This window comes from Chelonoidis abingdonii, chromosome 1 (assembly GCF_003597395.2).
Source record: "Chelonoidis abingdonii isolate Lonesome George chromosome 1, CheloAbing_2.0, whole genome shotgun sequence".
Taxonomy (NCBI): Eukaryota; Metazoa; Chordata; order Testudines; family Testudinidae; genus Chelonoidis; species Chelonoidis abingdonii.
The window spans coordinates 21,266,927-21,294,499 of record NC_133769.1 but is presented as its reverse complement, the minus strand read 5'-3'; the positions used below and the strand labels follow the sequence as shown (position 1 = coordinate 21,294,499).

The 27,573-nt window shown below is 40.9% G+C and overlaps 1 protein-coding gene across 1 annotated transcript in view; it reads right to left on the bottom strand.

The window, feature by feature from the left end:
- Positions 1–488: 488 nt before the first annotated feature.
- PCLO (piccolo presynaptic cytomatrix protein) overlaps positions 489–27,573 on the bottom strand; it is a 612,599-nt gene continuing 585,514 nt past the window's right edge. Inside the window, exons 23-25 of the mRNA XM_075064425.1 lie at positions 8,588–8,722; positions 7,806–7,951; positions 489–5,538 (exon numbers count right to left, since the gene is read on the bottom strand). Of these exons, the coding sequence (XP_074920526.1) occupies positions 5,398–5,538; positions 7,806–7,951; positions 8,588–8,722 (422 nt within the window). The 3' untranslated portion in view covers positions 489–5,397. The remainder of the gene's footprint in view (positions 5,539–7,805; positions 7,952–8,587; positions 8,723–27,573) is intronic.

Here is a 27,573-nt window from a genome sequence, read left to right as displayed (position 1 = left end):
TACAGCGTTGGGATATGTCTCCATCTCATCTTTATACCAGAATTGGCCAGGTGTGGAGGAGGTGATATTCTGCACATGCTTCCATGGTGCTGCTGCAATCACACTGATGTGTGCTGTCTGGAAGATGCCAGGAGGAACTTAGGTCAAGGCATGGTCATTCCTCTTGGGGAATGCAGGTGCTAATCTGCCTGAGGGACCCTAAGGCAAAGCAAGCCCTATTTAAAACTGAAAATGTGGGATAATGATGGAATTGCAAACACCTTGGGAGGTGGTGCCCATATGGGGTTTGGAATGGCAGCTTGACTAGATAGGTGTTGGGTACAGCATCACAGGTGGGCTAAATACAACCCTACTGTAAGCCCACTGAAGTCAATGACAGGGATGAATTTGGACCAGCAAAATTCTTATCTGTATAGATTTATGCATTCAATGGGGAAAAGAAACCAAAGTGGATATTTTAAATATTTATTAGTCAGACTGGGGTAACAGCCTTTATACAGCACAATTTGCATAAGTTTCTCAAGATACATCCTGTATACAACCACAAAACCATAACATGGATTTATACATAAAGTGGAAAATGAGACAGATATACAAGTATTTTCTTTACACAGTTCTCATACTGTTTTTGTCTCAATTAACACAACCTTTTAGAACAAGTTTGTTTTGTTTTGCTGCGAGAATTTGGAAGCAAAATAAATAAAACAAAACAAAAAAAATTAACAAACCACCATCAATGCATGCAATGTTCATTGCAGAAACATGACATTTCTCCAAGGACTACTCTTGTTATTTGTTTTTTTAAGGTATTTTTGCAGATTTTTTTTAAACATTGGGTATGCTGTACACATAGTCGGCTAGCATGACAGCACACACGCTAGTCAACTATTGCTGAGCACCTGAGCACGTCACTGAACATCTATACAAGATACGGTCAAATAATGCTCACATTCACATGCTTGGACGCCAGATGGAATTCATAATTCAAACTTGATTTGTTATACAAAAATGTATAGTTATTTACAGGGTAACAAATTAAGAAAACTGCTTTCTCTCAAATCACCTACTCTGAGTTATGGATAAATATATATAATATAATATAATTTTTGAGCTCATCCGTATATTTATTTATTTATTAATCTTCTTTTAAAAAAGAATAAACCAGAACGTATGGAAAACATCAAAATGCATCTTATGATTTAAAGAGAGAGTATCCGGATTTTGCTTATTCTTTCTACTTTCTTACTAAAGGCAACTAGTAATTCAAAAAGGCCTGATCCTTGAGCCCTGGTGCGACCAGGAATGCCGGATTGGGCCCCAAATGTGATGTAGGTGGATACTTACAGTGAACTACCTCTCTGTTCTATTACTATCTCAAGTTTCAGTCACACAGATGCAAATCTTCTCTTATACATATATATATGTACATATCTAGATAGATACTTAGTGGAATTTGAGATACAGACACTGTAGCAATGAAAATAAAGTACTTAAAAATATTGTCAGTTATGATTCAAATAATAAGATTAAAAAAATACTATTAACATCTTTATGATATTTCCATGAAACTAAACGCTAATTAAATCATCTCTATTGGGCACACTAGCTGCTTCTTCTCCATCAGTCCTACTCCTCGTCATTCCTAGAGTCAGAATCAATATCAGCTGGTTACCAGCTACAATATCCCCCACAATCTAACCATTGGAACACCTATGTATCCAGCAAATGATCTCTACCAATTCCTAGGTCTTGATCCAAAACCACACTGAAATGAATGGAAAGATTCCCATTGACTTCGATAGGCGTTGGATCAGGCCCTTGTTACGGCCACCGAGATATGATGTAAAAAATGGGGGTAATAATAAAGATATCATATTTCCCCTGGATACTATCCCTTTAAAGTGTAATGATAAAGTACTAGCTCAACATTCATCTTAGAAATTCTCATGTCTAGTGTGAACTAGGAAAAAAGAAAATGGTTTGCTGCTCATTGTATGCATAATAGTAATGACCACATTAGAAATCCCTGTTATTTGTAAACACATACACTGTGCTTTTTCTCATAATTCAGCTTGTTTCCACTGTACAAGGCCTTGAACAAAGAAGCAGCTTCAATCTCTGTTGACCCAGCGGACGTATGAATAAAATAAATTAAACTGCCTCTGCCATTGCCTGGCCACAACATGCATCTTCAAAGAAATGTGTGAATTCACTAATAATCAATTGTTCAGAAATGATAAGATCTGCTGCCACATATAAGCACTTTCAGCCACTTGAAGAAACCTAAAATGGGGGGGAGGGGTGAAAGAATATGTTGCAATATATACAAAAAAGTAAAAAATACAAATAGTCCTTGTTTGGTGTTTTTTTGTTTGTTTTTTTTAAATGTCACAAGAAGGGTTTTTTCTGACTTCATTCACCCAAAAAAGAAAAATTCATTCAAACACGAAACAGTGTTGCATAGAATGATTCCAGTACAACCTAGAAATCTGATCAAAAAAGGAACTTGGCACACTTTGCAAGCATCTTGCGAACTCTGAATTGATGGTATCTCACAAAAGGGAAAGTGCGTGGACCTAGCTCTGTCACTAGCTCTTTACAATGGATAACAACCATGAAATCAAATGAGTCCTGTCTCTGCTGTTGTTGGTCAAGCCATTGCTAATACTGACCAGTTTTCCTGACAGCTGCTACCCTTTGTATTTCAGGGTGGGATTCCAGCAGACCAGTTACACTTGAATTTCAATATATAAAGAGGCATGAATTAAACCCATTTCAGAAGGCTAATTCCAAAGTGACTGTTGCTTTCCTGGACAACCCCAGCCACACCAGACAAACAATCCCGTTTCATAAAAATACCAGAAACATTTGTAAATGCATGTAAGAGCAAAGTATGCAGCCTACTTTCATCAATTAAGAATAATGATTATAGGCTTCCTAGTAAGCCATCCAGTTAGTGCTAGTGCCTGCTGGAAATCTCCATAGCAACCATCAGCATGACTCGCTGTCTTCATAATAAATCTGAGCAAGAACAAAATTGCCAGCAGTTTGCACAAAATGGCACATCTCACTGCTTTTACTTCATGCCGTAATTGAAATTGGACATTTTAGAAAAGAAAGGACTTACTGTAGACATCAGGCATTTAAAATAACCCAACAAAGGAGCAATACTTACATGAAAGATTTTTCTTTTTTAAATCCCACTTAGGGATTTTTGGTTTGGTTGGGGATTTTGGTTTTGAAGAATCTTATTCTCCATATAAATCACACTATTTAGGATATTTTATATTATCACCAACAGACTGTGATTACATAAGATCGGAGTTGGGTTATACACTGATGAAAGCACGACATTAAAAGTCAAAGCACACACCATGCTCCCACTGACAGTGCTGTTGTGTCTTTATGATAACTTATGGCCTTATGATAGGAATGCATTGTGTTGCAAGTACAATGTGGTACACCAAAGTCTTAACTTGGACTTACTTGTCTTTCTTTGGTTTGTGCATCCCTAACATTTTCCAGTTGCTCTATATTTCACTCATTGCCCGTGGTGTTCGTTTTAGTTTTGAATAAATAAATGGAAAACAAATATGTAGAAAAGTGTCATCAATTTAAACAACTACAATAGCTCTTTCAGAGTCAGTCTGGTTTCTCATCTCTCCCTATTTTATTTAAAGCATATAATTCTTATCCAGAGGAATAATTTGAATTTACCATGCAAGTCATCTTGAGGTGTGCTATCCCTAGTGAAAAAACCAACGTGGGTACTTAAAATGGTGTATGAAAAGTTCCTGTTAGGCAAACACAGTAAACACTTGCCAGTGTTTTAAATTTGGTCACTTTCTTTTTAAATACAAAAAAGCAATGATATTTCAGGGTAATCCCCTGCCAAATCACTTAAAAATATGAAGGTATAAAATATGAAGCCATTTTTGAATGGTAAGGGAATTAATCCCATGTCAATTTATTTTAAATATTTCTACAATTTTAAGAATGATGAAAGCACTTTTCTTTTTCTTTTAATCTGAGTAGGATGAAAAATATCACACCCAGTTTAAGATCCTCTATGCAAAGTTTCAGTCCAAAGGAAATTGTTACTGCTGAGTTATAAACGCCTGAAAATAGAACTTTTATTTTGGAAGCTCTGACACAACCTTAAGTTATAGTGTTGCCAGTGACCTTCATTTAATTACATACTTCATACCTGACAAGCCACTTTTGAATGGACTATTTCCAGTCATTCACCTGAGTTTCTCAAAGGAAATCCTCGACACGCATTAATGTTTCAATCCCCAGATGGTAAGCATTTTGTTATTCCTTCTTGTTAGCTGTCAAGAAGGAGCGTGTGTCGCTGATGTTGTTGTTGATCCAGAACCCCACAAACAGCAGGGTAGCATTACCAGAGTGGGTCGAATGTTTCAGAATATATATTATATATTTTAAACTTTTACTGCCTTAAAACAGTCTAAGGGTAAGGCTGATGGTTGGAGACAAAAAAGGAATAGTTGAAATGATAGTATCGATCTCAGTGCTTAAACTGTAAAGAGACAAACCCACTTTTGTCAACTGCTGACCCAAAGGGAAGGATGAATTGCAGTTTCATTAGCACAGAAAACATTCTCTCCCACCCCCATTCTTATTTAGTGCAGTTTCCATTTGATCCTTTCTCTTTCCAACCACCCTCCAAAAAAAATAGCCATGGATGTGCTTTTATTCTTTACATTCCAGAACAAAGACCTACACCCATTGTTAATGCATGGAAACAAAATGGAATAGTTTTGATCTGATTCTCTATTTTGTATCTTTTTTACATAAAGAAAAAAATCATGTAAAATAATGTTCCCACCACTACAAACAGCCCGCAGTTTGTGTCCTGTGGCATAATCTCACAACAACAAATTATCAGAGATTCTAAGGTGTAGAGGAACAAGTTTTACACTTCTGATAAGTGAGATTTGAAAAACCAGTCATCCTAGGTGCTTTTGCATAAAATGATCTCCTTCTGGTTGCACAGAAACCCAGATTGCTCTCTCAGACACACTGCTTCCAGCCGCAGCCAAACTCTACATTAACAGCTGCCTTCAAGCCTTCGTTATTTCTTTCTGAGTTACTCTCCTGACAGCCACAAAGAGTCCAACGTCAAGGAGCCCTCATATCAATCTTCTTTTCAAACTTTCTCGCTTTTAGTTCTGGGCTCAGTTTTTTTCTTTGCTGTCTTTTACAGCAAAACAAGTTGACTAGCCCTCATTTAAGTGTGCTGTGTAGCCCAGAGCCCACTCTTCCCTACTTTGTATTCTGAAAGCCTAGCTAAACACAATATCAAACTATAGTCTTGGAGTAATGCCATTTACAGCAGATGCTGCAAGGTTTAGTGCCCTAAGCAGACATGTCTGCTCAATGTGTTTGTGTGGAGCTGACCATCAGTTTGTGCCAGTTTACTATTCTTTTCCTTAGATCCACTTTGTCAAGCCAGATATAAGCTTCACCAATCAGTGTCTTTTTCATAAACTTCCCTCCATTGGAGACAAGCAGAATCTGGGAAGAAAAAGATATATGGTTAAAATTGTGTTATTAACTGAATTACACATGCCACTTGCTGGTGTACAATAAAGATTCAGAAATGTTGACGTCTACATTTGCACCTGAAGAACAGTACGGAAACATCAGCCCGCAGCCTGCTACACAAGGATCTTTCCCCATTTGAGAGGGAAAGCAGTGAATGCAGATCTTCTCCCCTATTCCACTTCCTTGTTCTGTGATCTACTGGCTAGAACAGATTAATGTAATTCAGCAGCCCTGGATTCTATCCTCAGTTCAAACACAAAATGGGGCTTTGGTGAAGTCACAAAGGCCCAAATTTTTGACAATGGCCTATAATTTTGGGATCCCAGTTTTAGACATCTAGGTGTGTTCATTTGGAACTTAATCTCTATGTACCTCATTTTCCTCATGTGTAAAACTGGTATAATAATACTTCCTTAGAGGTGTTGAGAAGCTATCTTCATGAGTGTCAGTCATGCATTTTTAAAGTCTCAGATGAAAGGCACTATATAAATATTATACACAGGAAAGCTATGTCAAAACACCATGATAGAAGTTGCAAATTCAAGCATTCAAAAGTTAAGAAATGCCATAATTAAGGTTGCCTGTCCCAGTCAACTCCCAGTCTCCTTCTCCCCACCTCCCAGAATCTGGTCCCAGTCTATCCCTGCAAGCTCCTTGTCTCTGTCTACTGCCCCATCCCTGAAGATTCAGCTCTTACCCCCTCTGCAACTTCAAATCAGGCAGCTTCTGCCTCCACATTGCCTGGGTCCAGCAGGAAAGGCATTTAGAGCACAGGAATGACAGTCCCTCTATTCTCATTTCCAGTGTGCTCAGTCTCAAACCCAGTCCCAGACCCCAGCCCTGAGCTGCAATTGCAAGGTAATTGCTGCTCAGCCTTTAGCTGGAGCATGCCCAGAGTAGACAGAATATTTGGAGATTTTAGCTGCTCAAAATTGAAAAAAAATACAATCTTCTGAGCATGCGTGAGCTGCAATTTTTCAAAGGCGAGATCTGAGCAGATTTTCATAGGTGTGATAGCCTGTCCCTTTAAATGTTTGAGCACTCCCCACCCCAGTACAAAGCCTCACTTTCATGTTGGTTTCTGATTTGCAGCCAGGACAAAAAAGGCACCACACAGCAGGGAGATGTGTTTCGATTAGCTCCCTGTGTGTCTATTTACTTCTCTGCTGGGTCCAAACTGAACAATGGGGGTGGCAAAAGATACATCCTGAAACAAAAGCCACCTCTGCCAAATTTCAAGTCCCTGCTGCAAAGCACAGGGGCACTAGATCTTTTCAAAGGAAAGGTCATCATAATTTTTTAATATGGGCAAAACTATATATTTTCTGTAGCCTCTTTCTTGGAAAGAGCTCAGCTCTGTGGGCTGACATTTTTCAAACCAATTCAGGCTGAAGCAGACACCCTGCATGGAATATTGCAACCCAAAATGGTTAAAGTTTGGCAGTTATAAGTAACTACAGGTTGGGCAAACATAATAATAGTAAGTGGTGCCATCAGTCCTGCCTATAGTAAAGAGACATTATTTTTAGATGAGGTGTTTCCAGAAGAACATTAGGGTTAACAGGTAATGAAAATTAAGACGAGACATACCATATTCTGTTGCCTACTCTTGCACCAACCCAAGGAGCTAGCTGGACACACCACAGAAAGCGGGGCGCACAGTCCCTCTGACATGCTGAGCAGCAGGGAGAGGGACTGTGCCTCCTGGTGCAGCTTCACACAAGCTTTGGTGTGTGCCAGACTGTAAATTAAACAAGCCAACTCCAGTGCGTTATGCTTCATATCTATCGCTTTGAGCTTCGGTATATTACTTCTAATAAATGATAACAACACCTGGCTGTGTAGCATTTTTCATCTGAAGATCTCAAAGTTCTCTGCAGAGCTGAGTAAATATTATCCCCTTTTAGCAATTGGGGAAATAGAGACTATGTAACTTGCAGAATCTGTGTCCATGAGTCAGAGGCATAGCTGTGAATGGTACCCAAATCTTCTGACTCAGTCTTGTGATTCATTCACCTTCAGGACCATCCTTCCCCTAAAGACATGACATTAGGTACACTGAATTCAACCTACTAAAAGACAGCAAGAGAGTGGAAATAACTGTGCTATTTCCTTTGCAATCTTATTTTCTCAGTAACCTGTTAGGCAAGTCACTGGGAATGGGAGATTGATTTTTAATTCCCACAGCACAGCCTGGAAGACATGTAAAATTATGTTGTAATAAGATGCAGAATTACCTGAAGAGAATGCCCAGCAGGACTCAGACTAAATCTAAACGTCTCATTAAATGAAGGCTCTCGGTCATGTCTGCACACTCTGGTTTTCTTCTTAATTACTCTCTTTTGGGTAGCGATATTGACGACATACAGCTTCACATACAGATCTATGGAAGAATAATTCAACCTATGATACAGGCGCTCTTAAGGTGTCATTGTCACTAATGATTTCAATGGATGAGATGCACAGAGACAAAATACACCTCTCTATACCATGGAGCCATATCCTGCTGTCTTTTACACCAGAGTGAAACTGGAGTCACTCCACTGAAGCCAAGGGAATTGCTCTGGATTTACATTGGTATCACTGACCGCAAAACCAGTCTTGATGTCTTTATGGCTCTGTCAAAATATTATTGCTGGTAGGAATTTTTCATCTGAAATATTTTTTCAATGAAAAGTACCTTTTTTTTGTCAAACCAGAAATTTCCACCAGAAATGTCTGTTTTTTGTGAAAACACAAAACTGAAAAATGTTCATTTTTCATGCAACAATAAATGGAAACATTTTGAATTCAACATAAATGCAAAACACATTTGAAGAAAAATTTCAACAAACACATTTTCATTTTCATCAAAAATGTTCATAGGAACAAAAATACATTGCCCTGACAGTGCTACAGACTACATCATTTTGCTTAACAAACAAAATCATTTCCCTATGGTAATAATATCATTAAATGTCTGAGTCAGTATCCTGCTTGAGGCTTATTACTGTATTATAATGTTGTTTCTGACTGGTACCTGGTAAGTGATCTGGAGATTTAAACTTGTAGGTGATATTTCTGCACTGAAGGATTTCAACTATTAGCTGTTCTCCATCAGTCTTCATTTCCTTCTTTAATGCAATCTTGATTTCACCCATCACCTGGGTTTTACCTGGAAAGCAGAAAAACAAAACCCATTATAGTGAAAGGAAACTGAGGGGGGCTGTTGGTACCATACTTAGGAAGGAGATTGTTTTTATACAGCACCTCTCATTGTAACAAATGAGAAAAGTATAACATGACTAAATGAGCAAATGGGGCAGACATATGCAGTCAATAGTAGCACATACATAGACATCAGAACTTATCTGATTTAAGAAGCAAATAAGGGAATATTTTCTAAAGTGATTTAGGACCCTAAATCCCATTTTCAAAAGCGACAGTCATTTGGGGCCTGATTTTCAAAGGTGTTGAGGTAACTAATAGGTGCCTAATGGGACTTCCAAAAGGACACAGGTACCTAACTCACATGGGAATTATGTTCCTCGGAGTTTTAAACATTATGCTGGGTGCCCATCTGCATTTTAGACACCTAAATACTTTTGAAAATCTGGCCCGATCTGGTTAAGTATCGTTGAAACTAAATGGGTTTAAGTTCCTAAGTCACTGAAATGCTATTGAAAGTTTTAGGTCAGGACTCTGAAATTACCCCATTCAAAAAGAATGATGGATATTATTCAGTGTACAATACAGATTTATAAAAATTAAATTAATCCAATAAGCATGTATGTGCAATTATTTTGAACTGTCATAAATTCCCTAAGAGCTCTCTGGACAGGACTACTCTATGTCAAACCATTATGTATGTATGTGGAGTGATGCAATTATATTCCCTTTAGACGATACGTGATAGGGGCCATATTTTCCCCAGATATTATGTGCATGTACAGTGGGGGAGGGGCAGAAGAAAAGAGCCTTCCTCCACGTTTGTGCAGCCTGCACATGGATTAGGCAGAATGGCAGGCCCACAGTACAGGCAGTTCTCCTGGCTAGGTGCCCAGAGTGGAGGGGGATATGCTGCCTTGCTTAAATGGACAGAGATGTATGAGTGCTCTCCTGTGCTCCTGGCAGAACATGTCCTGGCTCTGCAGCAGCCCAAAGTGGGGATGGGCCTAGATTACCTCTATCTGCCAATTTGCTGGTGTAATGTAATATTTCACCTTCCTCTTCACTTGGGGCCTGATCCAAAGCTCAGTGAAGTCCAGGGAAGTCTTTCATGTCTAACTCTTTGGTGCCAGCTGCCTGGGGTTTAATGCATTACCAGGAAATCCTAGCAGATCGTGCCAAGGAGTTATCATAAAAAGTGATCTTGATGAATGGAAACAATTAACCATGTGCCTTTCAAATTGCTACAAAATCTTGCTGTTCTTAAAGCAGCAAAATTCCCAAAGTGACTTTTAGATGCTACTTCCATGTCCTGTGAATATATAACAGCACTTGAATAATTCCCATTACACAGCACCAGTTGCTGGAGCACAGATTTCCATGAGAAAATCCTCACATACTGTATTGTTTTCCCCATTTACATAAATTTGTACTGAGGTCATGGAAAGTAGTCAGCTAATTACAGAATGCCATCACCACAAACTGGACCTGGTAGCATCAGAGGATGAAATCCTCACTCTGCTGAAGGCTTCCCATTGACTTCAGTGGAGTCAGGATTTCACCCCTGGAGGGACAGAAGGGACTCGTATGTGGGCAGGTGAAATTACTATCAAGCCTGACAATCAGAAAACCTTCCATTGAGGGTCTGCTCCTGCTCTTAATCCACTAATGAGAGTTTTGCTTTGACTTACATTCCATCAATCAGAGCACCCATTTTTTTTGCCAGACCCACTAACACAACATATAGAGCTTGACTTTCTTCTCACTCAAAACCAGTCTAACCCTCTCAGTGTAATTACACCAACGTAAAGCACATATATGTGAAAGATCAGTGATGCCCATGGTGTTAGGATCTGTGACTGTGGCAGAAATGGTTTACCAAGAGCCAAAACAGGCAAACAGGAGGGTCAGATATGTTATTACCATTACCCATAAGTCCATTCCATCTGATGTGCCACTCAACCTCAGTGAGGTTAAGATGGCAAGGTCCTGCAAAGTGCTGAGCAACCAATAGGAACTGACAGTATTCAGCACATTGCAGGCTTTGACCCCGAGTACTGAAAACTCGGAAATAGAGATGGGGGGTAGAACTGTGTCTTGTTCTGTAGACAGACTAGCAAAGGTGTTTATGAAGGCAGCACACATTTCAAAGCTACAATGGCAAATCTACCACATGCTTTGCCAGTGTTTTGGTCAACGTTTTTTCATTGATAATAATAATAATAATTAACTTCGTGAAGCCAGTATAAACAGTTGTAGCAGAAACCTATGATTAGTTTCAGGCAATCTTTATTTAACCACCAGCCTTTCCTAGAACATCTGCCAAGCTTTTTATTTTATTGCCCCCTCCGTCCCTGTCCCTTTTACATTCATTTGCAACGTTTGTTGAGGCAACATCTTTCCTGGCTGAGTCTGCTTCCTTGTTTTTTTCACTTATATGTCTTTTCAATATAACACAAAATCATCCAGCATTGAGAAATATTACATGGGATTCAGTGGACTAGAGAGAGAGAGAGAGAGAGATCTTACAATATCTTACAGTGTGTCTGAAAATGCCAGTCCTGTTTTATGATGCAGCACTTCAGTGTCTCAATATCTAGCATTTTACTGGAGATCAGTGTGTATTCCCCACTGATACTTTTCTGCTATAACAGCTACACGGGGAAAACATATTTCCTTAGGGAGGATACTTGAAATCTGATAGCCCTAATGTATCTCCAAATTCATTTTCACTTCTCCCACTGTGCGAGACTGAAGATGTTTAACCTGACTCTTTGAGGGACTCTCTGGGCCCTTGCACCAGCCTCATGAAACACGGGACTGAAACATATTGTTGCTTTAAAGAACCAAAACTGTTTTAAAGACTCAGAATTTATCTCATTACCTTCCACGTCTTTGGCTTCCTCTGTCCATTCTCTCCCTTCATCCAGCCTAGCACAATCACTCTGAATGGTATACAGACATATCCCACTTCCTCATTGGTTTGGGGGTTTGGTTCTCAAAATACAAACACATTTAAAGCAGGGCCATACTGACGGGGTAGTCACTATATAACTGCCTAGAACTGTTCAGGAGAGTTCATAGTTGGTGAAGACTGAGCACCTCTTTAAAAATGGGCTTGGCTTTACCTATTTTAAGATGGTTTAAAATTCATTCTCCTGGGTCTTTATGGCTTTATAGGATTGGACCTTCATTGCACAGTTGATCATACATTGATGGTTTATCCAGAATAAATCCAAACCTTGTGCACTCGTCCTCTCCTGAAATAAGACGGTTTTTGTACGTTATTTAAATCTTACCTAGTTGCTGAAAACATATTTACTCAGGTGCAAGAATAGGGTAACGGGCATGTCTAGCTGATTAAAACTACCTTAGAACTGTGTTAGCAAGAACAATGTAATTAGATTCTTTAAAAAATATAGCTATGATTAAGTATTTAATGAGTTTCTACAAGACAGGATAATTATTGCTTATTATTAGGCCATCAGACTTATTAAGCATCCGTTAGCAATTAAGAACTAATTGATTAAATAATTTGCTAAAAACCTGTTTTCTTAAATGGTAAGCTTAAGAAGTTGAGATGTGGTATAAACTTAATTTTTTCTAGTGCCAGTGATACAAACCCTTATTCATATATAACTATGAACCTCCATATTGCTGGAAAATTGGATAACTAGAGAGTTTATTTATTAATTAATTTATCTGCAGTTATTGAACCAATTTACTGCATTTATAAATCATGGGGCTTTGTCTCAGTTCTGCGAAGTTGGAAGTATTTGTAATGTCATTTTGCAGTGTTTTTTAAGTTAATTATTAATAGCAACAGAACCCTAAGCTACCCTCTTTCGAGGGTTATGTCTGTATTCGTAAGGCATGGATTTCACCCTTTAGCTTAACTTATTTTTAATCAGATACCTGCTATCAGTCAGAGCTTGTCCTAGGAAGGAGTGACCCTTTGGTTGAAGCACCATTTGAGTAGTAAAACCATTGACTGTGGGATCAGTGACAAAATCTTTGGGGCAAAACTGTTCAGATGAATAGTTTATTTGCTGAAAATGCTGTTTCAGTCAACCCACAAATACTTGCGAATTTGACACGAATGTTTTTGGCCATCCACAGAATGCCCAGAGGAGGAGGAGATGGTGAGGGTGATGCCGCTGGCCCCACCCCCTGACCTATATCCCAATAGTTAGGGCAGTCCTCTGGGATGTGGGAGACCCAGGTCTGAATTCTCACTCTGGAACAGACCTGAAATGGACTTTTTTCAATTCACAGAAAATTCTAACAGCTTTTGACCAGAACCATTTTTTTATATTTTTTTGTGACTACCACTGAACCAGTTATTAGCTCAGCTTGTGTCATTCTTCTTCTTTTTTTTTACAGTCCAGTTCAGGAAAACTGGTGAGGATGCACAGAATTTTAATCCCGTTAGGGCAGAGACCACTTTTTGTTCTGTGTTTGTACGGCACTTAGCACAATGGTCCATGATTGGGGCTCCTCGGTGCTACCACAATGCAAATAATAAATAAATAAAAATAAAATAACAGACTGAAGACTCCTGCTGGAAAAGAAGCAAAATGACAACCCCTCCCCACTGTTTCTCAGCGTTCCTAGATTAGCTTGTAAGGCCGACACTGCTTCCAATGTACACAGGAAATACACAGCTCACAGGGATTATGTTCCTCAACATGAGAGAGGTAGAACCACAGAATACCTCCTCCCGCCCCATCCCAAATGAAACTGGCCTCTTCAATTGGTGCTTTCTTCCACATTACACTTTATTCTTTACATCCCAAATCCTCTCCCTGGCATCCAAACCAAGTATCTCATCTGGGTGCTGGAAAATTAGGCAGGAGGAACAAGGGGACCCCGCCAGGCACATGGTGGCAACAGAGTTTCTCTGTGACTGCAGCCTGCTGACTACAATGCTCCCTACCCCACTGTATGTGTTGATTGGGAGAAACCATGTAGCAGTGGATTATTTACCCCCCTCCCGGTTTCTCCCAATGAGCATGTTCAGGGAGATGGTGCTTGCACTGCACAAAGAATACATACCCCTTGAATCCTGCCAACAGATGGCATTGTTCCAATATAATGAAGCCTTCCAAACTCATGGAGGAATGGGCATGATTTATCTCCTTAATGAACATTCAGAATGCCAAACTCAAGACCAGATTATCCTACGTGGAAGTATATATACATAAGGGAAGAGACAGCTGGGTAAATAACAAGAAAAACCGTATAGATTTTAATTTAGATGGTGTACCAGGCTTCTGGTATACATGTTCTGTTTTGGATGAATGTTCTGCATTAAGGTTAATCAAGTTAATTCCTTGTCTTCTAATTGGTCCTAAAACTAATTTTAAGTATGCTCTGAAGACTTGCTATTTTTGACTGTAAATGTTACATTGCTCATCCTGAAATTATAAATGACACTTCATACAATTTCCATAATCTTGCAATGTACAGCATAAGATGAAGGGATGTGTGGTAATTATCATAGTGTCATTACAGGCATAAGAACTGAAATAAAGACTTTCTTTCTTGGCATTTAATTCCCTTTCTTTAGTTCTTTATCTGTTTTGATACCTTAAGGGATTGAATTAATGAGCTGTGGGAACTGCACAATGTTCATTGATGGAATATTGACATTTCTTTTCTGATATTTCCTTTACTTCTGTCACACAGATACCTAGTGATGTGGACATGGAACAGTTATAATGATTTCTAGCATAGTATAATGAGACAGGATGTATTCTGAGACTAAGCATTGTGCATGCAGTTAGGCATTTGTATCACTTAACCTAGCATGCTCTTTGGTTCAGCTAAATTAGAATAAGAAAATCCAACTATCTCCCTCCATGCTACTTAGAAAAATGCTAGAATTGGTAGCCTTTTGGCATTACAGCATTAACATTGCAAAAGGGTATTAAAGTCTGGATGCATGAAGAGTACCCAGAACTCCCGAGGTCTGTCCCCAGATCCTAGCCCAAAATTGATTCTCTGAGGCTTTGGAAAAGCCAGTTTAGTGCTTTACCCTCTAATATGGGGATAATACTTATCTATCTAACCATGAATCCTACCTGTTTGGATTCATTATATAGCACCAGATACACAGCAAAGAAAGGTGCTTCTCTCCCCCTTGTGTATTCCATGTGAGGAGCAGCAGAATTACAGCTTTTCTGCCATCTTGGGAATGCATAATACCCCAAAGAGGGTGGAGAGAGGAGCTAGCGCCATGCCTGTGTCCTCCTCCACCATCCACTGACCAGTGGAGCTATCTGGTCACACATAGGGCTATAAGCTCCTTTCCACCAAAGGATGCAGCAGCAGTTGCATAGTCTCTGCTGACTGCCTTCTGTGTCTCTGGAGCACTGTGGCTTCATCCCTCCTTCTTGCCCCAAAAGACAGCTGTATCATAATGGCCCACCATGGTAAATCAGCCTGAAGATGAATAGTGCTGTAAATGCTAACTATTTATTATTTAAATTTCAGCTGACTGATATTACCTCACCCATCATGGTATTAACTGGCATTCTGAAAATCATATGAGCCTATAATTTAAAACATATAAGAAAAACCCCGCAGCCCTTACGCAGGCAAAACTACCAGTCAATGGGAAGTGTTCCCTGTATACAGACAGCAGAAGTTGGCTCAACAATTTACTGTTTCTTTAAAAAAAAATAATTCCAGTTATTTGCAATGGTCTCAGTTCATGTTCATAATGCATTCCATCCTATCATGGTGACATGAGCCAGTTGCAGAGCTATTATGAAGTAATGATGGATGAACATTATAAGGAATGTCTCAAACCCTTCATATGCCAGAGGTTTTCTATTCTAGTCTCACTGCTTTGAGCTCTTCCCCTTCTCCTCTGTTCTTTGGGTCCTAGCCATCTCCCAAATGAGTCACATCTTTCTCCTTTAGTATCTTCCCTGAAAACTCCTACAAACAGTTTGCAGCCTGGTTCCATCCCTTCCCTTTTCCTTTGTGAAAGTAACCAGTAGTCTGATCGACCCACCTACCACATCCTCGATGTCACTAACATTTTCCACCACCACACTCCAAATCCAATTTAGTGCAAGGCCTATTTTTTCTGGTCCTTTTTCATGGCTCTTTTCTGAATTTGCTCCAATTTATCAACATCCTTCTTGAATTACAGACACCAGAAACGGACACAGTATTCCAGTAGCAGTCGCACCAGTGCCAAACTCCAGTAACAGTCACACCAGTGTCAAATACAGACATAATGTAACCTTTCTGCTCCTACCTGAGAAGCTCCTGCTTACATTAGCCCTTTTGGCCATAGCATCACACTGGGAGTTCATGTTCAACTGATTATCCACCATGATGCACAACTCCTTGTCAGAGTCACTGCTTCCCAAGACAGAATCCCCCATCGTGTACATATGGCCTACATTCTGTTTTCCTAGACGTACACGTTTACATCTAGCTGTAGTAAAATGTATTTTGTTTGATTGTACCAACCAGTTTACCAAGCAACCCCTGCTTTATGCATGACCTGTCCTCTTCACTATTTACCACTCCCCCAATTTTTGTGCAAACATTATAAGTGATGATTTTATGTTTTCTTCCAGATCGCTGATAAAAATGTTAAATTAGGGCCAAGAACCAATCCCTGCAGGACCCTACTAGAAACAAGCCTGCTCAATTAGGATTCCCCATTTACAATTACATTTTGAAATGATCAGTTATGCAGTTTTTAACACATTTCATGTGCACCGTGTTAATTTTATATCTTTCTAGCTTTTTAATCAACATCTCTTGCGGTACCAAGTCAAGTGCCTTACAGAAGCCTAAGTATATTATAACACTGTCACCTTTATTAGTTGGGATACATAGTAGTATATGTTGTAAAATGCTATAGCCCATTAAGGCCAAGTGTACATGCTGTGTGCTTGACATGAGTATGTGAGTTGTGTGTTGGTAACTGAAGCGAGGATTTAAGGTTATGAGCAGTCAAGGACTGTCTGTGCAAAACAACTTTGTCATGTTCATAAGAGGAAATGGAATGTCTTGAATAATGGTGGCCTCCCGGAGATGTTTTCCTGGAGTTATGGGTGAAAGACTTAGTAAACAGACAAAGAGCTGATGACATGACAGACTGGTCTATAAATAGTTGCCTGACATATCTGAAATTTGAAGTCAGACATCAATCCAGAGCCCTGAAATAGAAGACGTGTGCCGCGTGGGGCTCCCCACGCCTTATGATTGGATCAGACTTTGACTGGCCACTGGGGGGAAGACTTCCACCAGCGTTGCCCTTGCTGTGCCTCCAGGCACCTCCCCGAAGCTCCCATTGGCCGCGGTTCCCCATTCCCAGCCAATGGGAGCTGCGGGTGGCGTTGCCTGGAGGCATGGGCCACAGGGAAGTGGTGCCGGCCACATCTGAGAGCAGCATGGTGCCGGGGGCAATCCTGCAGGCTGGATCCAAAGCCCCAGGGGCTGGATTTGGCCTGTTGGCCGTAGTTTGCCCACCGCTGGTCTCGTCAATGCAGATTCATCCAATACTTCATTCCTGACATCTGTATTCTTACAACTCTAGCCCCTTTGGAATTCGACCACCATACTTTGGTTTGCAACTTTGCCCTGCTGACCTCTCTAGTGTGAAATTTGTTGCCTTTTTGACATCCATCTCAATTCATCCTTTGCCATTTTTAAACAATACTTAAAAACATTCTGCTTTAAAATTTTATAGGAGATCAAAACTCCTGCTCTCTCATACGCAGACACTTTGGCTCCTCCCCCACCCCAGCCATGTAATATCTTATTGTTTTCATAGTTTACAGTTGAGGGTTTTCATAAAAACGCTTACTGATATTGCATCTTCATTCATATTGTTATTATTTATTTGTACTTTGGTAGTGCCCAGGAGCCCCTGCCATGGACCAGGATCCCATGGCGCTAGGTGCTGTACAACACGGAACATAATGACAGTAGCAAAAAGTTCACAATATAAGTGTAAGAAAAGAGACATCAGGAAGATACAGACACAGAGAAGGAGCACAAGGACATAGTGAGATAATGCTGGTCAGCATGGTAGGCAGTGGTCTTTGTATTCCTTTACTGTATTTATCAGAAGGGCCCTACCAAATTCACGGTCCATTTTGGTAAACTTCATGATCATAGGATTTTAAAAAATCTTAAATTTCACAGTTTCAGATTTTCAAATCTGAACTTCACAGTGTTCTAACTATGGGGGTCCTGACCCAGAAGGAGATTTTAGGGGATTGGGAGAGAGGTGTCACAAGGCTATTGTAAGTGTTGGCAATACTGCAACCTCCCTATTTCTGTGCTTCATTGCCTTCAGAGCTTGGCTCCCAGCCAGCAACTGCACGAAGTAAGGGTGACAATACCATACAATGCCACCCTTACTTCTGCACAGCTGCTGGTGGCAGTGCTGCCTGCAGCTAAGGGAGGTTCCCAGAGGTGGGACTGGCCTGGCCCCAGGAGTGGTCCGTGCAGGGGAAGAGGAAGTCTCGTCCCTCCCCAGCCCAATCAGGACTAGCAGCTGGAGCCCAGTGGATGGTAGGAGCCCCTGACTGGGGCACTCCCTGCCTTGCCCCATCCCAGCTCCAGGCCCAGAGCTTAAAGGGGCCTTGGTACTGGCTGTGTGTGTGTGTGTGTGTTTGACAACAGCACCCCCCTGGGACCACGGTACACTGGACAGTCACCCACGTAAACACCCATAAGGCCGGACATGCCCCCCCACCTCCCCCAGATGGCCACTCCTCCCATACCATGCCATCCTCACTTCTGCATTGCTGGTGGTGGAGGCAGTACCTTCAGAACTGGTGCCAGCAGCTGCCACTCTTCAGCCACTCAGCTTTGAATGCACTGCAACCCCCCTACAATAGCCAGGTTTCACAAGGGAGACCAGATTTCACAGTTCGTGATGCGTTTTTCATAGCTGTGGATTTGGTAGAGCCCCATTTATCAGGAGTCATGGAGCTGTGTCCAAAGTGCTGGGGAAGGTGGTTTAGAAATATAATTATTAGCTTTAGTTTTATTACCAAAAATCATACTCTGCAGAGCTACTGGGAAATAACAATTCATCCGTGACCTATTTCCATGAAATATACTTTATGTTCTTATTCTGCAGCAATTTAGAAACACTTTCCCCAAAGCAATCAACATCCATCCATCCTTGTAGTAATAGCCATTCCATTAGTTGCTCTTTCTTCCCCAGAGCACTGAGCTGAAGAATTTGCAGCAGGATTATCACAGGAATATTAATACTAGCAGTAGATTAGCAGAAAATTCCTACATGAGATAGTAGTAAACTTTTTCTGAAAACAAAAAATCATGTAAACAATATGAACTTGCAAAATGTTCAATCTTCAACATTAAGGCATGACAACTGTCATCTTGTCCAGCATGCAGAATCTCCACAGCTAAAAGCCTGAGTCTCTGTACAGCTTGAACTAAAGGACCTGTGGTCAGAGTTACAAAGGGTTTTAGGCACCTAGAAATGAAAATTGGTGCCTGGTGGGTTTACAAAAGATCCTAAGCAGGTTAGGCATCTGAAAGTGAAGAGACAGGTCAGAACAAGAGCAGGAACACTGAGGTGGGTGACTCAGGAAGACCAGATTTGCTTAGATCACATCTTGTGATAAAATAAGAGCTGCTTTTAAAGTGTATTCTGTTTGGAAATGTATTTGTCAATCTTAAGAATATAGTCTTGCTTCTGTTCACTAGAGACTAGTGAAACTTTCATTGACTTAACCCAGGGAGTACCATTAGGTGCTAAGTCTAAAGCAAAATGATTAAAAACCTTAAACAGGTTCACATCATGATTTTTTAAAGCCATTCTCCTTCAACTTCAGATATAAGAAGGCATGTTTATTTGATTTTTGCCATCATAGACTGGTAAGAGATTGGCTTTGATGTTGGCTAAATCAGTGTTGAAATTTCTGTATGGAGAGCAAATAGGTTTCTGTGCCAGACATGGTCCCAATGAAAAGGGAAAGTATTCTGACCCTGTAGATTGCATGGACGTGTTAAACTAATTAAAATAAAGGGTAGTAAGGGAATAAAGCCAGAAGAACTAATTTGATGGGAGATTGGCACCTGTATAGATTTTGTAGGAATCAGTGCATGCATTTGATAAGTAGGAAAATTAATGAGGCTATTAAACAGAAAGAGGGCAGTCCCCTACCTGTGACAACAGTATAAAACATTGCAGAGCATACAATGCTGGCTGCCAATGTATCCCAGCATGTAGGCCCCCCAAGTGGCAAATGTCCATCTTCTGGCCCAAAGCCAGCCAGAGCAGCCCCCAAGTGGTTACCACTGATGGTGGCTGGGACGTCTGGGAAATGCAAATCCTGGATGACCTTTCCATTTGGCAAGCCCTAGGATGAAGTTGGGGATGGAAAATCTATTTGTCTTCCTCTAGGTTTGAATTCTCCCATCCTCCTCTAAGAGTAGAGCTGCTCCTCCTGATGGGGAAAAATAACATTTCCATCTCCCTGCACCAGTGAGTGTGTATGATAAATGTATTTCCTATGACTCAATCTCAATTCTTGCATCTGATTGACCTGAGTAATTGAATCAGAGAGGCCATGTGTACTCCACAATAAGGAAACCTTCTCTGAAGCAAAAAGTACTGGGTAAGTCTCCTGCTACAATGCCAGGCTTGCACAATTTCAGCCAACTACATTATCTAAAGGAAGGTGAATCTCAAACTCCATTTATCACAAAGAGCTACAATGATAATCTCATTTAATACCTTGGTTGCAGTCAAATCCAAGCTTCCTTGCAGTCTCAGAATATTTTAAATAGTTGTTGCCAGTTTTGTTTGGCATTGAAATGTCTCACTAAGAGATATTTAACAGCTCTACAGAACATAGCTAAGACATGCAGGTTTATGGATTTGTTGTCTACCATACAGCTAGGCTGTAGACTAACAAGCTGCCCTGAGTCCAGGGCAACACATAACTGCACCACCTTAGCAGCTAACCAGAGAACAAATTGTACCTCACAGTCATGATCCTTCCTCAGTTTCCCCTTTGCTCTGAAGAGGGAGTAAGGCCCATTTTCTCAAATGTATTCAGGCACTTGAAGATGGAGATAGGCACCACGTGGGATTTTCAAAAGCACGAAAATGAGTCAACCTATGGGAGTTAGGTGCCTATTTCACTTTGGTGCTTTTGAAAATCCCATTTAGGTTTTATCTTCTCTTTAGGCACCTAAATACTTTGAGGATCTGTCCCCTCATGCTATAATATGAACTATTCTGGTAACACCTACTGTATACTTCCATCAAATTTCAAGACACACAAGCTTGGATTTAGAGTCTCAAATGAATTTCTTAAAATAGCTTTATAACTTTCCATATCTTAATCACAGCAAGCTAAATGCTGATGAATATTGCACTGTGTTATTCTGATTAAGTTTGGCTCAATCTTCTCATTACTTTCACATCACCTTATATAAAGGGATATATCAGAGTCTCCAGATACAGCCCCATAAATGATTGTCTGCATCAGCTCAGCTAAAATGAATTCTGATGATGGAAGGCACACATCACCCTGGCTTTTCTACGGGCAGTAGCTCAAATAAGAAGAAGGACACCATTTAATTTCATATATACACTGCTACCCAAACCCTGATTAATATAATGCACATTAAGCCTTAAGACAGTCCCATTCTGTTATAGTTTTACTAAAGCTATGCACACACTACAGCTTACGTCAGTGTAAGTTATGTCTCTCAGGGTTGTGACTAAGGCTATGGCTACAATTCATAGCATATAGCTGCTATTGCAGACACTCTAAGATGATGGGAGAGAGCTCTCCCCTCAGCTTAAATACTCCAGCCCCCATGAGTGGTGGTAGCTCTGTCAGTGGGAGAAGCTCTCCTACCGACATAGCGTTGTCTATACTGGCACTCAGGTTGGTGTAACTTATGTCACTCAGGGGTGTGGCTTATTCAGCATCGGTGTAGCTGCACCACCGTCAACTCTGCAGTGTAGCTGTAGCCTAAGAAAACACTGTTTTGCTAGAGAAAGAGCAAATCTGCAAGATCCCATTAAAAGCCCACATTTGCTATAACTTCACTATAAAAAGACAATCATCTCTGTCTAATATAGATTCAGCGTTAGGTGAAAGTAGGACAAGCGAGTCTGCAAGCTCTTTTTTCATTCTCTTATACAAAGAAGAGTACACAAAGTGTTTCTTACTTATACAATAGGGAGACGACAGCTATCGAGAAGCTGCTTAGAAACTTGCTCAGTTTATGATCATTTGAAAATCTGTTTTCCTCCCTTCTCCAACCAAGCAAATTTCTCATTCCTTTTCACCTTCATTGCAAGTTTATCCATAAGTGTAACTGCAATTCTGACTATCAAACCCATTCCTGAGTCAGATTTTGCTGTCTTGGCCAAAATAATACAGGATCCTGATCTCAGTGGAGAAGGAAAGGCATGAACAAAGATCTGAATTTCTTCCGCAGCCTATAGTGAATTTGGTTACCCTCTTTGCTCATAGCAACCACTAAACTCCCAGGAATTTACACATTCTGGTTTAACTACTGGAAACTTGAACAAATGAATTAATATCAATCTGGCTTATATTATAATACAATGAGAGCACAATGGACCTGAACCTAAGATGACTGAAGTCAATGCAAAGACTTTTATTAAATTCAGTGAGCTTTGGATCTGGTCCAATATTACCACTTTAGTATAAGGTAGAAAACAGATAGTAGATATTGGGTTAGTCTGCCAAGGAAATTGGTAGAAAGCCCGTTGCTTCAGAGGCTTAAAACTAGAGTAGAAAAAGCACTAGACAATAAATTGTAGGAAAGAGATCTGGCAAATTGGGTTTATCCACCCCCAACTCTGTGGAGCCAAAGAGAAGAGAATAGAATTAATTGGATAGCATATCCTGTAGGTGGAAATATTTAAAAAAAAACAAAAACAAAAAACAAAACACTACCCAGCTGGAAGGCTGGAAACCTACATTCATGTAATGTGGAATGCACTGTTATATGATGACAGCAACATAAGTGCTATAGTGTAAAACACAAAGGGGGGGGGGATGAAAGATACCAAGCAAATTGCCTTAACATTAGATTGAAAACCCAATCCCTGTGATCACTACTGCCATTAGAGAGAAATTCCAGTTTAGGAAATTTCATACTTTATCCACTTGGGGGATCAAAGTGAGAAAAAGACAAAATGTACTTACAAAACCACAGCCAGCCCTGCTTGTCCACAAAAACAAAACGGGGTGTATCATACTGACATTCGCAAAGAGCTCTGTGCTACAGAACACTGAAATCCTCCCCACCCCTTGCTTCATCATAGAGATGATTTTAAAGTGACATCAGCACTGTGTGGTCAAATTTCGTTTGTCTCCAATCATGTTTAGGTATGAACTGAAGAAAATACCGAGGCCAAGATCTTAAAAAGTGAATACTTGAAGTGAGACATCTAAATCCTTATTTAGGTAATTAGATAGATGGCATTATTTTCAAAAGTGGTGACTTCATTGGGAGCTGCTGGGAGCGCAACACTTTGGATAGTCAGGACACTTATTTAGACTCATAAATATGGACTTAAGTGTCCAACTTTAAGCATCCACTTTTGAAAATCTTCACAAATAAAACTGTGTTACAACACCACTGAGATTTTCAGACTTAGCCGTTTAAAGGCATAGGAAGTCAGTATTTTTGATGTTTGCTCTCTGTCCTAAAACTCCTCATACTGTGCCTGTGCATTTCAGGGATTTGCCTAAAGTGCATGCATATTTGTACCTGTACTATCTGTGACACACTTTCATTTCAGTTAAACTGAATAATGCCTGACTGTGTATGTGCTGCACGGAGAACACAGCATTGCTTGTATTTTGTATGCAGTGGAACAGGTTGTTTCATTTCACACGTTATTCACAGCTCGAATTGCTACAGTCATTTCAAAAACCCATACAAATGCACTTTACATATGTAGTTGTTTACAGCTTTTTGTTGTGGGAGGGTAAGGGGAAGAGAAAAGGATGCATGAATGTATCTGTAGGCATACACAAGCTAATGCAGTACTTTAGTATTATTAAATGACACGCACTAGGCACAGTTTCATTTCTTGTTAGTCACTGGGGGCCACAAGTTAAAGTTTTAAGAAGGAGACCATAACTTTCCACCTTACTCTGAACTCCAAGAGGCTCAACATCTAAGGGGATAAAGTGGCTCTCAGATCTCTATATTAGTTGCCAGCCTATTCAGTAAAATGGAGGTGCTCTCTTGAAGTCGTGCCAACGCAGCTCTGGAGCTCTCATTTGGGATACGTATGACACAGTGCAGGGCACCAGAGCAGTTGCTGCTGCATGGATCCTTCAAGTGAAAAACAGATTATGCTGTTAGAGTAACAGCTGTGTATAGCCCTTTATGAGTAGTCCCACTGACTTCAGTGTGACCTTCGGCGTTTGTACAGTACCTAGCACAAGGATCCTAGACTACCGGGCACTACTGTAATACAAACAAGTAAATAAATAGTCTGCGTAAATAAGATCATGAGAATCTGGTCCACAGAATAGACAGTTTAATGTACTGATAAGAGCAGTAATAGATATGGATGAGTCTAGCAAAACTCTTCGTATTAGAAAAACATAATAGACTTCAAGAAATCTAAGTCTACCTTCCATTGTTGCTGGTGTCATATTGTGGCTGGCTGTGGGACTTGTGGCAAAATTCTGCCCTCAGATGCACACATGCAATTACTAATGAGATGCACCTATATGAGAGCATACTTTGGCCTGTAGTACAGGGAAGGAGGATCATATTCCATTTATCACAATGAATGTGGATCCAACTCATCCCAAACTGTAAATCTATTACTTCAAATTTTTCTTGGAAGGCATGAGACTGAACAGAGAGTCAGTGGAGAATAGTCAATTTCTAGCAGAATACAGTAATATCCACATTTTGTGATGATACACAGGAGAGGTTATTCACGGTTGTTGTGGATGTGCTTTCTAAAGTTGTTTCCATCTCTGCCCTCTTAAGTCTTTTCTGTACAGCTCCTTGTAAAAACTACTTTAAGGTAGTTACGCTTCTGTCTGAAGTCTTCATGTTTTTAAATCAGTGCTTCTGAGTAACACATAATTTACATTTTGGCTCTCATTTGGCACTTACTAGCCCCATTATTTCTCATTTATGCATCACTGGTGCCATGTAGCTGCTATAATAGGTGCATTCTAAATCTCAGATTTCATTGCACTTTTTAATTCATTTATATGCATAAAGTCTACAGGGATATACTTGAACAAAAACATCTTGCATAAAAATTTAGACCATCAGGAAAAAATAAGGGGTCAGGGGAATAAAAAAAAAAATAACCCAACAACAACGCTAGATCGTACCTGTGCTGAAGACCTATGTATGAAAGAAAAATCTGAAGGGAAAAATAACAGTGGGTCTACATCTGATCTCAGTTACACTGGTATAAATCTGGAGTGACTCCACTGAAGTGAATAGAGTTATATCAGTGAACACGTGTAATATCAGAATCAGGCCTAATATTGCAGATTGTAACATTTTGGTAGGTAGATAAAAAGTACCATACACTTGATTTCTACATGTCTAAAGTTGCTATAAGGAAGATCACTTGATTTTTCCAAAGGCTGAAGTGAGGGTTACCAGTCTGTAGCTCCCCAGATTCTCCTTCTTCCCTTTTTTAAAGTTGAGCACCATATTTGCCTTTTTCCAATCATCTGGGACCTCCCACGTTTGCCACGAGTTTTCAAAGATAATGGCCAATGGCTCTGCAATCACATCAGCCAACTCACTCAGCACCCTCAGATGCACTGGATCCAGTCCCATGGACTTGTGTATGTCCAGCTTTTCTAAAAAGTCCTTAATCTGTTCTTTTACCACTGAGAGCTGCTCACCCCCTCCCCATACTCAGGAGCGCCACCAGCTTTTTTGGTGCCATAGCTGGTGGAAGGTCCCACCCCCAAAATACCGCCCCCAACAGGGGCGGCGGAAGGTCCCACCCCCAAAATACTGCCGACGACCGAGGCAGCCGAAGATCTGCCCCCCCCCCCCAAAATGTTAGCACCATAGGCAACTGTCTAGGTCGTCTAATGGGTTGTGCCGGCCCTGCCCATACTGTGCTGACCAGTGCAGCATTCTGAGAGCTGACCTTGTCTGTGAAGATTGAGGCAAAAAAAGCATTGAGTACTTCAGCTTTTTCCACATCATCTGTCACTAGGCTGCCTCCCCCATTCAGTAAGGGTCCAACACTTTCCCTGACCTTCTTCTTGTTGCTAAAATACCTGTAGAAACCCTTCTTGTTACCCTTCACATCCCTTGCTAGCTGCAACTCCAATTGTGCTTTGGCCTTCCTGATTACACCCTTGCATTCTTGAGAAATATTTGTATATTCTTCCCTAGTCATCTGTTCAAGTTTCCACTTCTTGTAAGCTTCCTTTTTGTATTTAAGCTCACTGAAGATTTCATTGTTAAGCCAAGCTGGTTGCCGGCCATATTTGCTATTCTTTCTGCACATCAGGATGCTTTGTTCCTGCGCCCTCAATAAGGCTTCTTTAAAATACAGCCAGCTCTCCTGGAATCCTTTCCCCCTCATATTAGCCTCCGAGGGGATCCTGCCGATCAGTTCCTTGCTTCACAGGGCCACCTTTATGGCTAACTATGAAAATAAAACAGATGAAAACTATCTGAGGAACATCAAATAACAATATCAAATTTAGATCAATCAGTTATAGTTTGACCTAAATTTAGACTTTTCCACCCTATCCACATATAGGAAGTGAACAAAAAACACTCAGATAAGAATAAGTGCCTAAAGAAAGAAAAAAACAGGGTTACTCACCTTTGTAACTGTTGTTCTTCGAGATGTGTTGCTCATATCCATTCCAGGTAGGTGTGTGCACGCCGCGTGCACAGCCGTCGGAGAAACTTTTACCCTAGCAACACTCGGCGGGTCAGCTGGGCGCCCCCAGACTATATGTTACCGCCCTTTGAGCCGCTTGCAACTTGTTCGCTTCTCTACATCGTGGAAGACGGTGTTCTTGGTGGCAATACCTCAGCACGAAGGGTCTCGGAAGATCAGAGCCCTCACGGTGGATCCCTCCATACACTGTCTTCCATAAAGAAAGGTAGCACACTGCGACCCTCATACCGGCATCCTCTCTAAGGTGGTGTCTGCCTTCCATACTGCCAGGGACATCTTCTCCCGTTTTTCCCGAAGCCTCATGCTCTCGGCGGGAACAGCAGCTTCACACCTTGGATGTGCGCAGAGCGCTAGCTTCTATGTGGAAAGGACAAGCCTTCCGGAAATCTCCGCAGCTCTTTGTGGCCGTTGCGGAGCGGATGAAAGGTCCTGGTCTCCTCCCAGAGGATTCCTGGGTCACGGCCTGATTCGCAGCGTGCTACGTGCTAGCTCATGTCCCCTCGGACGCCTTAAGCGCATTCCACCAGGGCTCAAGCTTCCTCAGCGGCCTTCTCTGGCGCACGTGCCCATCCAAGAAATTTGCCATGCGCGACTGGTCATCGTCGCCATACTTCGCCTCGCACTACGCGTTGCTACAACAGTCTTCGAGAAGATGCAGCCTTTGGAGCGGGGTACTCCCAGGCTGCCATCTCACTCCGACCCTGCCGCCTAGTAAGGCTTGGGAATCACCTACCGGAAATGAATGAGCAATCACTTGAAGAAGAAAACAGGGTTACTTCAACTTTGTAACTGTGTTCTTCGAGATGTGTTGCTCATATCCATCCCACCCCACCCTCCTCCCCACTGTCGGAGTAGCCGACAAGAAGAACTGAAGGGTGGCGGTCGGCTGGGGTATTTATGCGGCGCCGGTGGGGCGCACTCCA